At 40.1% G+C, this 14861-nt stretch overlaps 1 protein-coding gene across 3 annotated transcripts in view; it reads right to left on the bottom strand.

The window, feature by feature from the left end:
- The window catches only part of CERS6 (ceramide synthase 6), a 334052-nt gene that overhangs the window by 244331 nt on the left and 74860 nt on the right, over positions 1-14861 (bottom strand). For all 3 annotated transcript variants that reach the window (XM_060106271.1, XM_060106272.1, XM_060106270.1), the window contains exon 2: positions 125-230. In XM_060106271.1, coding sequence (XP_059962254.1) covers positions 125-230 — 106 coding nt within the window. The remainder of the gene's footprint in view (positions 1-124; positions 231-14861) is intronic.

Here is a 14861-nt window from a genome sequence, read left to right as displayed (position 1 = left end):
GGACACTTTCACACACGAGGCTAGTCAAATGTTAGTTCTCAAACCCAAGAGAGAAGGAACTGAATGATTTCAGATTGAGAACAGTGGTCATGACAATTCATATCCCAGAAAAGGACAATCATACCTTTGTAATTGCAGTAAAAACCTTTTCCAGAATGGCATTTGGCTGGGCAATTTGTGGTCCATTGGCCTGAATGTTGAGGGCTATGGCACATGGTTTGGCTACAAATCTAAAAAAAAAAAAAAAAAAAAAAAAGATAAGACACAAGTTATTCTCTCTGTAGATGTTCTTAATGTCATCAGTTAAACATTACTCAACTGTCCCAATAAAGTGTTGATAGGATTTTATGGGTAGACATTGTCAACATTCATGTCAGTACCTTTAAAGCAGATTTAACTTTTTTTTTCCTCCTTTAATCTCCCAGCAGCAACAGTAAAAAAAGAAATCCTTTTAAAATATTGAAACCTCCTGATACTCAAGTTCTGAGACTGAACAGATAGAAAGACTATCAAATGACAAATATAAATCTGCGTGAGATACATAAACCAAAAAACCATGATTTTGAAATGACAGTTTATATTCTTCTTACTAACAAGTCATGTTATATTTTTTCTATGAGAAAGTGTTTACTAACCATCTGATTATACATACAGAAAGTATGCTTTTGATCAACCCTAGTCCAAAAATTCGCCATTTTTGTTTCTATGATCAAAGTGTGCTATGTTCAGCCCCAATTCCTTAGGACGTCTTAAAATTCTCCATGCTTATTTGCTTCTTTCTCATTAACAATCATAAAAGGTGTCAAACAGCATGATGTCCCAGCCAAGCTGAAAAGTCTGAAATGATTATAAGCATCAGCTACACCGTTTTTATTGTAAGCTAATGATTATGTCAAGAACAACAGGAAGACTCAGCTGCATTTCTGGCCGTGTTTGATGTATGAACGAGGCATGGGAGGAATGCAGGCAGAGGGCATGGGGCCCCAAAAGTATGAGGATGTTTCTAAAACTTTTTTAAAAAGAAAAGCGTTAGAGTTGTTTTAGACTAAATGGTCCAGAAATAAGGTGCGATACATGTTCCTTTCTAGTAGTGACATTTAACTTTTTCTATAAATACAAATAATATAATAACCTATGAAAGTATGATCCAAATTAATTTAATGTTGGCCAAAAGCAACTGATAAATATACAAAACAGGGGCTTCCCCAGTGGTGCAGTGGTTAAGAATCCGCCTGCCAATGCAGGGGACACGGGTTCGAGCTCTGGTCCGGGAAGATCCCACATGCCATGGAGCAACTAAGCACGTGCGCCACGTCTACTGAAGCCCGCGCACCTAGAGCCCATGGTCCGCAACAAGAGAAGCCACCACGATGAGAAGCCCACACACCACAACGAAGAGTAGCCCCTGCTCGCCGCAACTAGAGAAAGCCCACGCATAGCAACAAAGGCCCAACGCAGCCAAAAATAAATAAATAAAAACAAATATATTAAAAATACATATATACAAAACAGATCATGAGTAAATCTTAGATGAAGCTTCTTTAATAATAATGAATGAGTTAAAGAACAGTGGACAAGGGAGGAATTTTTTTTAAGGGGGACTAATGATGTTTACATACATGGTAACACATAATATCCCACTGGGTCCTATTTCAAGTAAAAGACAAAAAAAAAAAAAAAAGTACTCCAGGGCTTCCCTGGTGGCACAGTGGTTGGGAGTCCGCCTGCCGATGCAGGGGACACGGGTTCGTGCCCCGGTCCGGGAAGATCCCACATGCCGCAGAGCGGCTGGGCCCATGAGCCATGGCCGCTGAGCCTGCACGTCCAGAACCTGCGTGTCCGGAGCCTGTGCTCCGCAGTGGGAGAGGCCACAACAGTGAGAGGCCCGCGTAAAAAAATAAAAAAATAAAAAGACAAAAATAAAAAAATGTATTCCAACAGGAGAATGGAGTACTATACGTGCAAGCCTAAACCAGGAAAGATACACACAAAAATGCAATATAAATCCTGTTTCACTGGGCTCTCTGGGACGAAGTTAGGAAGAATAACCACCCTTTCCTAGTATGTAAATCTAGAAACTGGAATTTTCCTAAACTTTTGCATTCTCCGTTCTTTGTAACATAAAATTTTCTAAAACATGTTACCTATGCCCCTACCTTCTTAAAGAGAAGTGTAGTATTTTTTTAAATAACTTTGGGTCTTCACTATGAACAGTAATTGTGGAGCTATGGACGTAGCTAGTGGAAAGAAATAAAGTCTGATGGGCAATGACCAGAAGACTGTCCAGAACTTGTTCCCTCGACAAAGTTTCCTGCTTCATGGTTATCTGCCTCTTCATCATAAGGTATAATGTGGGGTGTGAAAAGACATGAGATCAGCAAAAGTTTTTTTAAAAGGGTAAAATAGCAAAATTAGCTTGGTATAAAAGCCAAAATCAACACCTGCAATGGTTGCCTTCTACTTTTCCCTGTTGGATTTCTCCCCAGCCCTCCCTCATCTTCCCAATTCCCATAACTTCTGAAACACTGTATTCAAATTCCCTTTTGGAATTTGGCATCATCATCCTTGCAACAACCTCCTGTTCTAGTACATGGTCTGCTTTCTTCTTCTAAAGAGCGAAGAGTCTAAATGCAAAGGCTGATCACATCGTCTCTGAATATGCCATGACAATGCCAGGCATACGCAGGACAGGGTCAAGAAATCTGATCAACTGGTTATCTTCTGTAAATGTGTTTTCACTGTTGCTGTCATTGTTGTGAGTACTGTTGACAAGTTAACAGACCATCTCTCTGTGTCCCACAACAATGCACGGGCAGACGCTAGGAGAGTCAAGAAATTCACTCAACAGAATCTCTTCAAAACAACTTCCTCACCTTTGCTATCATCTCCCAGTAACATACAAAAGCATTCAAAAAGGTTCTTTTAGTATGTTACACAATATAAGGTTTTACACCTCACTCCTCCTCTTTTAAACTTCAAACCACTTTTTTGAAACTCTTCTCTAAATTTCCAGCAATAATAACAACAGCATCTTGAAGAAGGCATACCCCTTGGTCATCAAGCTTATGAAGTTTTGATAATCAAAATTATCAAATATATATGATGCTCTGTAAACATATTTTTTAAGCAGTGTCTAAAGGATAGGTGGGAATTATCTCTGCTACTGTCTGGCTACAGAGCCTTAGCTTCAGAAATTAATCTCTCTGTGTCCAATGTCCTCATGTAAAAAATTATAATAATTACATAGGTACATAAGTTGTGTGTATATACAAACACATGTATATGTTAAAACACCATGTTACATGGTCTCTTTGTCTAAAATCTTTGATGGGAGCCATGTGTATGGTTTCACACCACAGCATTTACACACCGTGACTCTCTGGGTCCAGCAACACACTAAGCTTCAGCTATGTTGTGTCAAGCCATGCACCTTCAACAAGCTCTGAAAGTACCAAGTGAAAAAGAAGAGACCAGAAACCAAGACAGGAAACTGAAAAACACAAGGGTCATCAGGTAGAGTACCCACTTACCTCAGTTTACCCTCACAGCCTGCTTGTCCCAGCATCATTATTAATGGTACCACCTTTACTGACAAAAGCATCCCTGCTTGCTCTTCTGCCACAATAATTTAAGCGTTCCCCATTTGGACAATAAATTGTAGCAAGCCCCATCATCAAGCCTCAGACCTGGCATAAGTCCACACTGAGTCCACACCAGCAATGCCTTCAGGTTCTGAGTCCATCCACACCTGGCCTTCTCTCAGGACCCAAACCTCCCCAGCTCTCCCATCAATCTCCATGACCCTATAGGGCGGTGTGCCCACACTTATCACAGGAAGAGTTGCTATGTATATGTGTGTCCCTCTACCCTGTGTGTGTGGTCTCTTTCATGGAGGCTGGAATGACCTTAATGACACTTCCCATCTCCAGGGGACCCTAACACACAAACCCATTGACTCTCCCTCAACCAGATGAGGCAGGATTATCACCACCCGCACTTTGCAGACAGGGTCAGAGAGGCAAGTATCCTCTGCCTCCAGGGCAAGGGAAGCAGGGGACAGGATACTTCTTTCCCAGGAAGGTCAATGTTATCATCAGCTCCCCATCTGAATGTACTGGCCAAGCTAAGTCCCCACTTCTGAGGATTTGAGGAGTGGGGTGGGGTGTGAGGAATGACAGACCAATTTAACAGAATTTAACTCAATGTACAGGTTGAAGATTTCTACAGTTTAAATGGTCCGTGATGGGTATGTACAATAAATCAAACCACTTCAATCCTTTGAAAGAAGTTACTATGCCACAGAATATTTTTATGAAATGCCTGGCATACTGTGGGCACTCAATGAGTACTTAATGAATGAACAAATCAGCTAAAATACAATGGCAGGTACCCGTCCTCTTCTTTCTCATAGGGGTTGTGCATTTTAACACCCTTAAATACCCACATCTACTCAGGGTCCTCATTTGGGACTCAGAGGGTAGGAGACTGACCACTCAAACTCAGGAAGCTGTTTCTATAATTTCCATTGTCCCTATAATGTTATAGCAGCCCTACCAACCTCTCACTAGGCATTCTCTTTTCAACCTATCTAGCACAGACAGCCAAATACTTAACTTCCAAGATTTAAAAAACTTCATACTGTACAGCACAGGGAACTCTACCTAATGCACTGTGGTAACCTAAATGGGAGGGAAGTACAAAAGGGAAGGGATATCTGTGTGAGGATGGCTGATTCATTCTGTTGTACAGTGGAGGCTAACAGGGCATTGCAAAGCAACCATACTCCAATACAAATTAATAAAAAAAATATTTCACAAGAGAGGCAGAAAACATTAATTTCAAATCCCAAATGAGAGAAGAAAGAAGATATAATTTTTATCTTCCTAAAAGTATTATATGATATATATACATAATATATGATATATATCTTATATAAGATTATATGAAAATAAAAATTTTATTTGTTTATTCTCCAAAGAATTTGTGTATCACTGCTGGCATTTTTTTTAAAAGAGAGCATATTAGACACCAAATAAAACTCATGACAAAACTACTGTAATTTTAACACCTACTGTCATAGTCCATTAGAGGAACGCTGGATTTTTTTTTTTCTCCAGTGCTAGCTCTAACAGAAGTAAGGTCACAAAAACTGTCTTTCACAAGGGCTGTCGTAGGAGAGAGAGAAACAGAATGAGATAGACAGAGGGTGGGGTAGAGTACCTACAAATATAATAGTTGAAAGGGAATATGTACTTTTGAACTTTGATGATTGCCTCTACCAGGAAATGTTCACCTAATTACTTTTTTAATCAAAGGCAGCAACACGTTCTTCAAAAGATCAAACATCTATGAAGTACTTTCATGTAGTATAACATATTTGAAAGTAAATATAATAAGGATGTAAGCTTTGAAAAATACTAGTCTCAATGTAAAAGCAGAGAAAACACCTAAGACATTCCTACTTTTTAGTTCTATTTAACAACATGTATTTGTATTATAAACATGAAATGAATGTCTCTACACAGAGCACCAAGGTAAAGCTCTGGGCTGTGGTGTGCTTAAAGGTATACACAAAACACGAAGTGATTCTTGCACTCAAACACCTTTACACTATGGAAAAAGAGAGTAATCAAAAAAAAATTTGTTTACAGGGTACACGTCAGTTCTAATCACTTAATACTATGTAATCATCTTCAGTGGGGAGCATGGCCAGAGACTTAGTCCTTCCTGACTCTAGCATTTCCTACACATGTCAAAGTAGTTGGATGGCTGTGGTGGTGGACACACAGACCTACACATGTGATAAAAACTGTACAGAATTAAATCACACACACACAATGTACAACTGGGGAAATCTGTGTAAGCTTAACAGATTGTATCAATGTCAATATCCTGCTAGTGATGTCATACCATAGTTTTACAAAAGGTTACCATTGGGGTAAAGTAGGGAAGGGAGCATGAGCTCTCAGTGTATTCTTTCTTACAACTGCATGTGAATCTACCGCTATCTCAGGAAAGATTTTGATTAAAAAATACTTAAAAGAAGCATTCTGTTTTTGACATAGAGAAGTGAGCTCCCAATACATCGATTTTTCATCCTTAAAAACTCTGCAAAACAGGCCAAGCCCCTAAAAACAAAACCAAACTACTTGAGGGCTCTGGAGATGGAATAAAAGCAAGTAGACTTTGGAGGGGAGTAAAAAGCTGGAGCAGGAAACCAGCAGAGAACAAGCTCCCGTTTACTTATTTATATATTTAGTTTGCAGCTCGGCTCTGAGATCAATCACAGCAGCAGATAAAGTTTGACAGGAAAACACACTCTCTTGTCTAGCTGCAGGGACCAGGAAAGGAGCCTGGGGAAATCAGAGAGTGGCTAGAGAACCACAAAAGAAAAAAGCCAACCTCTAATTCTGCATATAAATGAAGTTCTGGCTGACCCCAAACCACATATGTACAAGGTAAACTGAAAGCAGGTAGGAGCTGAGGTTTAAAGAACTGAATGGAGATTGAAGCCATGGTCCACTGCAGGCCTGACAGGCTACAATTTGAATCTAACTGAGTAAACTGCTTGTTAACACAAGACATCTCAACACTCTTCAGAGCAATGTAAAAAAATCCAGAATCTCTACAACATAACTCTCACAATGTCCAGGATACAATCTAATATGTTGACAGAGAGCAAGGAAAATATGGCCCAATTTTAGGGGTAAAGACATGCAAAGACATTCAGTGAACCTGAAGATAGGGCAATGGAAATAATGCAATCTGAGACAGAGAAAGAAAAAAATGACAAAATAAAGAAACACACACTGTGGAACAATTTCAAAAAGGCTAACATATGGGTAATTGGAGTTCCAGGAAAAAAGGAGGCAGACTGGGGAAGAAGAAGAAAATATTAGTAATAGAAAGAAATAACAGTCTATAACTTCCCGAGTCTGATAAAAGATATAAATATACAGATTTAAGAAGCTCAAGAATCCCCAAAATAGATAAGTTCCAAAAAAAGGAAAATCTAGACAAAATCACAGTCAAACTGATGAAAACCAAAGATAAAATATTTAAAGTCACCAGACAAAATGGCACATTATACACAGGGAACAATAATTTGAAAAACAAAGGACTTCTTATCAGACATCACAGAGGTTCAATGACAGTGAAACAACACCTTTAAAGTGCTGGTAGCAAAATCAAAACCAAAAAAATTGTCACCCCAAAATTCTATGTCCAGCAAAATTTTTCTTCAAAGAATGAAGGTGACAGGAAAACAAAGGGAATTTGTCTGCCACCAGACCCCCACTTCAATAATACTACAGAGAGTTCTTTAGGCTGAAAGGAAGCAAAATCAGAGGGAAGCTTAGATCTCAGGAAAAAATGAAGAACATCAGAAATGGCAAATATATTGATAAATACAAAAGTACTTAGAAGGTCTCTGAAATTAATCACAACCAATTAATAACAGATTAAATACTTAAACCCAATTATGAGAAATAACATATGTCCCACCCCAGACTGTGCTGGAAAGAAACCTAAGTATGAACAAGTGAACGTCCAAGAAAAAAGAAATGAACAGGGGTTGACTGATTCAATTCATTGCTTGACCACCAGCACCTCCACAGGCTCCAACATTCACCAGTTATGGGTGTGCCCATGGCTACAGTCACAGAAAGTATTACAAACTTTAAACTTATGAGAACAGTATAGATTGGATATTGAAAGCTACGTGGGTGCATGTTTAGATACACATGGCTGCATGTGCCTGGGAAAGTAGGTGTATGTGTGGGACTGTGTATTCTACAATTCTAAGATAAAGCTGCTTCCACATTTAGTGGAAAGACGGCCAGGATGGAGACAGGAGACTGATATTTATGGATAGTTGTTAAGTGTCAAGTGCTTTGCAATGTTTTATTCTTTTTTTTTTTTTTTTTTTTTTTTTTGCGGCACGCGGGCCTCTCACTGTTGTGGCCTCCCCCGCTGCGGAGCACAGGCTCCGGACGCGCAGGCTCCGGACGCACAGGCTCAGCGGCCACGGCCCACGGGCCCAGCCGCTCCGCGGCATATGGGATCCTCCCAGACCGGGGCACGAACCCGTATCCCCTGCATCGGCAGGCGGACTCTCAACCACTTGCGCCACCAGGGAGGCCCTATTCTTTTTTTTTTTTTTTAGTCCAACAACAACTCTTCGAAGTAAATTTTAGTCCCATTTTACAGAAATATAAACTAAATCTCAAAGAAGCCTAAAGGATCTCAAGATGTTAACACTTAAATAGTTTAGACAAGATTTAGACCTGGTCAATCCTAACATAATCTATTAATAAAAACAACATTTTCTCCTTTCCCTAAAATATTAAAACTTGATTAAAAAGGCACTGTTAAAATAATGTGATATAGTCATACACCTTCACTCAGAAATCTCACTTTCAGGTATTTATCTAGGGGAATCTGTCAAAGAAAAAAAGCCATAAATGGAAAGATTTTCACTCACCATCATTTTATAATAGAGAAAATGGTAAACAGTTTAATGATTCACTAACAAATGACTCACTGAGTACCTATGATGAGTCAGCCCTGCTGTTGGGGATGCAGCAGTGAACAAAATTCCCTGCTTTTATGGAATTTACATTCCAGTGGGGAAGAAGGGAGATGAAAAATAAAGTGATGCATGTGATGCAAGATAGTGAAAAGTACTATAGAGAAAAATAAAGCCTGCTAAGAAGGATGAGGTGGGGTTGCAATTTTCAGTGGACTGGTCAGGGAAGGCTCCTGAGAAAGTGAGCAGATTCCTAAGAAGGTAAGGAAATCAAGTAGGAAGAGAAGTGGAGGAAGAACATTCTGGAAGGAACAGCAGCTAAGAGCAAAGGGCCTGAGAAAGGAGTACGCCTGAGATGTTGAAGACACAACCAGAGGGCCAATGAGGCTAGAGCAGAGTTAGGAAGAGCGAGAAGAGAGAGTTAGGAAGAGCGAGAAGAGAAAGGTAGGGTCGGAGAAGCAAGGCAGCCACATCATCGTACCTTGTGCACTAAATGAAGGACTTCGGTTTTTACCATGAGTGAGGCAGGAAGCCACTGCAGGACTCTGAGAAGAAAACCTAAATGAGTGATTTATATTTAAACAGAATCACTGGTTCCTCTCTTGAGAACTGACTAAAGGGGAGCAAGAATGGGAGCAGCCAGGCCAACTGGGGGGTTGCTCCAGTTATCCTGGCAAGAGATGACAGTGGCCCAAAGGGAGTGGTGGCAAAAGAGGTGGTGAGCTGTGGCCAAGTCCTCAAACTATCTTGAACACTGGGCTCACAGCATGCACTGGATTGAACGTGGGATGAGATGGGAAGAGAGGAATAAAGGATACCAACAGGTCTTTGCCCTGAGCCCTTGGAAGGACAGAGTTAGTCTGGGGCTAGTAAGTGTGAGGTTAAGCTTATAAGCTATTAGGCTTATACGTGGAGATGCTAAGTAGGCAGTTGGATAGAGTAGTCTGGGGTTCAGGAGAGGTTTGGGCTAGAGATACAAATTTGGTGTCATCAACCTACAGATGCCACATAAAACCATAAGACTAATGAAATCATCTGGGCAGTGAGAATAAATAAATATTTCATACCCTTCAGGCTGATCATGTGACATACAGCCGAGGATTTGGAGAACAAGAATGCCAGAGAGAAAAAGATGACGGAAGCAGGGGTCAGAGAGGAGAGAGGCTGGAAGATACTATGCTGCTGGTTTTGAAGGTGGAGGAAAGGCTATGAGCCAAGGAATGCAGGTGGCTTCCAGATGTTGGAAAAGCCACGTTAATTTTAAAAAGTGATAAGTAAAAAAAACACTGATATCAAAACACTGTACCATTATCACTGTACCATTTGCCAAAAATTTTTAAATTTTGATAAATTCCAATACTGGCAAGAGTAAGAAGAAATAGGTACTCTGGTAAACTCTTGGTGGGTGTCTAAACTGGTGCAATCTTTGAAAGGCAATTTACCAGTATTTAGCAAATTGTTAAACTGCCTAAGCCCTTGTGAGCATTACTAGTTATATTTCTCCTAGAAATTTACCCTCCAGATATATTGGCATTTTTAAAAATAAAGTTGATTGCGGTACTGCTTAAAGTAACAAAAAAGACAGGAAACAAATATTTATTAGAAGGAGCCATATGAAATATGGCACATCCATACAATGGAATTCCATAAGACAAAATGAGGTAGATCTGTTATGCTTCAAGACGTAATAGTCAATGCAGAAGGCAACATACAGCACAAGTATAATATCTCATTTGTGTACTTTAAAAAAACACTTTTTTCAGGAAGAGCAGTGAGAAATCGTTAACAGTGATAATTTTGGGGGGTTAGGAAGCTTAATTTGCATTTTACACTTTTCTGTATTATTTAAGTTTGGGCATATGTATGCTTTATATTTATTTTAAAGGTAAACAACCTTTACATGTGTTCACTGAATATTTAATAACATGGAAAAAAGCTCAGAAACAAGAGGTACAATAATGTTTATATGCTGACTACTTATCTATACATATAAATCTCTAACACATAAAAGAAGTTGAAGATATGCTATTGCCAGATAATAGGATTGTGGCTTACTTTAACATTCTTTTTTATGCTTTCTTATGGTTTTCAACATCCTAAAATGAGGATGCAAACTTTTAACACCAAAAATAAAAAATAAATAGCTTTAAAAATAGAGATGAACTGAATGGTCTCTATGCCAGGTAAGACTCAAAACGTCAGTGACACCAAAATTGAACGTGGAAAGCCCTACGACAGCTGCAATTCAGCTAATTCCATGGACCTCTTGAAGCAAAGGACTCCGCTGTGACTGAGACAAGGGAGAGAACAGCACATAGAATAAAAATAAAATGCCACTTCAGGACCTTGTCAAGTAGAGAAGAGGATGAAGTTCAAGTCAATGGCACACAAGAAGATATGAAATGGCATGAAATCACTTCAAGAAAAATGTTACCACCATTAACTAAATACTCCAAGAGAGTTTTGAGATGCCTCCAGAAAATAATTGCTTCTGCCTGTGCCTGGAAATGCCACAGAACTTCTCTATTCCTTCATCTATATAATGAAAATCATAATTACACTCTGTTCATGTCGGGAAATATTTCTAAATCATTGGCATCTTTAGACTAACTGGAAAGGGATAGAGATAGGGGAAGATGGCATGCAGAGCAGCAGGCAGGCAGAAGACAATTCTCTCCTTAGGAAAAAAATATGAATTTGTTTCTAGGTAGAGTAGAAAGGAAAATTCCTTTAGAGCAAACCCATATCCGAAGTGAATCTGCTCTGAGCTTGGAATGTTGGAAAGCTCTTTAACATTTCTGAACCCTAGTTACCACATTTTAAAAATGGAGACAATAAAACCTACTTTGCAGAATGCGTGTGAAGACTGACAGCATTCAACATTTGGAAAATATTCAATAAGTGCTGGCTAGTCTTAAATTCTCACTACAAGGAGCATACATTTCCCACATTAGGAGGACCTCTTGTCTGTGCTGCTCAGTAAGCTGTAGTGGGAAACTTATGGGAAGAACACAAGGATGGCAAAAATTCATGAAAGAGCCAGAAAATTTAAGAGCTTACTATGTCACCTGTTCCAGCCTCCTTTTTCCAAGCTAAACTTTCTCTCTAGAGAGATCACTCAAAAACTTCCTTCAAGCATGAAACCTCCCTGTACATTTCTTTGCAATTTCCTGTGAATCTATAATTATTTCAAAATAAAAAGTAGAAAAAAAAATCTTCCCTTGGTATCCTAGTTTAGTTTTTCATCACGATTGACTCAAAATGTTCTTCCCGCATCATTCTTTCGAGCTGAAATATAAACCCATTTCCTCTTTTCTCAGCCCTCTGGAGAAATGGTACAGTCAATAACCTCCTCAAATATTTGAAAACACTGATGAAGTCATCCTGCATTCTTCTCTCCTCAAGAATAAACAGTGCAGATCCCACAAACCCTTCCTCATCCATCTTTTTCTGTCCTCACTTTAAATTTTTATTTTTTAGTATTTTAAGGGTTCTTTTCTGAATCTGTATTCTTTTCTCTAAGGGTGTAGAAGAGACCCTTAGACAATGGCTGTTTTTATTAATAAATAATCATGGGAGAGACTTTGCTGTTGTTGTTGCTATTGTTAAAAAAAATTCACAAGAGCCTTTCCAAAAATTACAGCTAAATCAGGAACAGCTGTAGTAAAAGGAACCTGTCAGTCTAGTCTACTCCAATCTCATCAGAGGTGCAGATCAGAGACTAGAAAGGCTGAGTGTCATCAGCTGAGAGCTGATTTTTTTTTTAACATCTTTATTGGGTATAATTGTTTTACAATTGTGTGTTAGCTTCTGCTGTATAACAAAGTAAATCAGCTTTGTTATACAGTACATATACATATATCCCCATATCTCCTCCCTCTTGCCTCTCCTGCCCACCCTCCCTATCCCACCCCAAGAGGTGAGATTCTTGGAAAGCCCAAGTTGACTTGAGAAATGTCAAAATTGTCTCCGCTTGCTATACATTTCCAGGATTCTGAAAAAATAAACAAAAACTTTTGACTTAGGATATTTCACCATGAGTTCAACTATTCAAGAAACATACAATCTAGCCATTAAAGGTGAAGTTCATAAAATTCAAAGAAATCGTGTCTTTCTCTTAAACAAAGAAAAATATGCCCCTGCATTTTTCATAAAATAAGATGCAAAAGGCATTTAAGATATTTATTAGGGGCCTCCCTGGTGGCGCAAGTGGTTGAGAGTCCGCCTGCCGATGCAGGGGATACGGGTTCGTGCCCCGGTCTGGGAGGATCCCATATGCCGCGGAGCGGCTGGGCCCGTGAGCCATGGCCGCTGATCCTGCGCGTCCGGAGCCTGCACGTCCGGAGCCTGTGCTCCGCAACGGGGGAGGCCACAACAGTGAGAGGCCCGCATACCGCAAAAAAAAAAAAAAAAAAAAAAAAGATATTTATTAGAAGAAAAACTATACAGCATATATTTATATATGAAAATACCTTTGTAGTCAGGAAAGGCTTTAAGACGTTATCACAGCATTATGATGCTTATAAAATTACCATAATCGTCAGTGAATCGTTGGGGAATACTGTACATGTATGAGGAAGGTTTTATTTTCAATCTGTTTTCCTTTGCACACTGAGAATGATACCATCCGGACCTCTCATTGAGGGATACAACGGTGCCCCATAGCATTTGTCACTGTCGGCTATGCCTCTTTAACTTACCGAGTGCGATTTCGGCAACTCCATCTCTTACTGCTGCTTCCAGCACATTCTGTCAGCTTCTGACACATAGAACAAATCAAGAGCTCTGCCAGAGTGCTTCAGAATTCCCTCTGACTGTACCCCTCAGCACTGTTACCGACCCCTTCCTTGTCACTGTCCTCATCCTCGCTCTGTGACGGGGTCTAGGCATCCCTTATCACTCATCTTCCCCAGATGACCAGCCAAGGAGAGCACAGGTGCAGGAAGCAAGTCTTCAAGGTCTGTTGACAGATTGTCTTACAGGACCTTGTTACTGGTAGATTTGTCTCGAAATTGGCCCTAAAGCTAAACATTAGGTCTGGGAGAGTTGCAAGCCTTCCTGTAATGCATTAATCCTTTAATTCCTTACATTTGCCAGGTGCCTTGCAATTCACCAAGCGCTTTCACACTTCCCTCTCAGTCAATCTTCAAAATATCTCCGAGGGATATGCAAGCAGATTTTCTTATCACTGTTTTACAAAAGAGGAGTTCAGAGTTTCAGTGACTTGAACTAAAAATTAAGGGGTAAAGGTGCATGCAGTATAGACCCCTCTCACTCTACTCCAAGAGCTGCACTCTCTACTATTTCTGTCTTTAGTTGGTTACACATGCTCACTGGTCTGTGAACATTTCCTTTGGCCCAGATATCAGAATCACAAGGACTGTCCACTGGTGCCTCCAAACCACAAGATTTGATCACCAATGAACCATGCCTGGTTTTATTTTACCCCCGGTCTACCGCTGAAGACTTCTGGGTGTGTGTGGAGGTAACGATGACAGTGCCCTTGAGCCTAATGGTGAATTACCAGTAACACAATGACTTTCAAAACAGAATTTCAAAACAGAGTGAGCAGTTCAGGAAGGAGAGTTTCATAAAGGTTTTCATTTGAGGTCATGATCTACCAATACGCCAGAATTCCCCCCAGAAGAATTCGACAGCCTAACACCAATTTTAACACCAACTACCTATCGTGTGCCTGTTTCACCAGCAAAGAAGACTGTAAAAAACAGACTGGACGCCACCCGTCACACACTGACAGGAAGGGAGAAAGCTGACTTGACATCAGCAAAATCAGTTTTGTCTAAAAAATGGTAGAAGTTGAATGATAATATACTTAGTGCATTGATCACAGTGCCAGGTCAGAGCAGGTCCTCTGTGACTGGTCATCAGCCCCCAAAAGGCCCCACCCCAATGTCACTCAAAGACTCCTATGGCCTCAGCAAACTCCTTCCCATAGAGATCAAGCCTAATGACAGCACTGCAGTATTTACTTGATCATCATGATAATTTACTTCCATCCAAGGTCTCATATTTTTCATTAGTATTCTTACTCTCCTAACTTCACTTGACTCCGTAATTAGCATTACTGAAGATTTATAGGTGAGGGGCTTCCCTGGTGGTGCAGTGGTTAACAATCCGCCTGCCAATGAAGGGGACATGGGTTCAAGCCCTCGTCCGGGAAGATCCCACATGCTGTGGAGCAACTAAGCCCGTGCGCCACAACTACTGAGCCTACGCTCTAGAGCCCACGAGCCACAACTACTGAGCCTGAATGCCACAACTATTGAAGCCTGCGTGTCTAGAGCCCATGCTCCATAACAAGAGGAGCCACCGT

The sequence above is a fragment of the Mesoplodon densirostris genome, chromosome 8 (assembly GCF_025265405.1).
Source record: "Mesoplodon densirostris isolate mMesDen1 chromosome 8, mMesDen1 primary haplotype, whole genome shotgun sequence".
Taxonomy (NCBI): Eukaryota; Metazoa; Chordata; class Mammalia; order Artiodactyla; family Ziphiidae; genus Mesoplodon; species Mesoplodon densirostris.
Note: the sequence above shows the minus strand (reverse complement) of the source record. Positions and strands in the feature narration are given on the sequence as shown.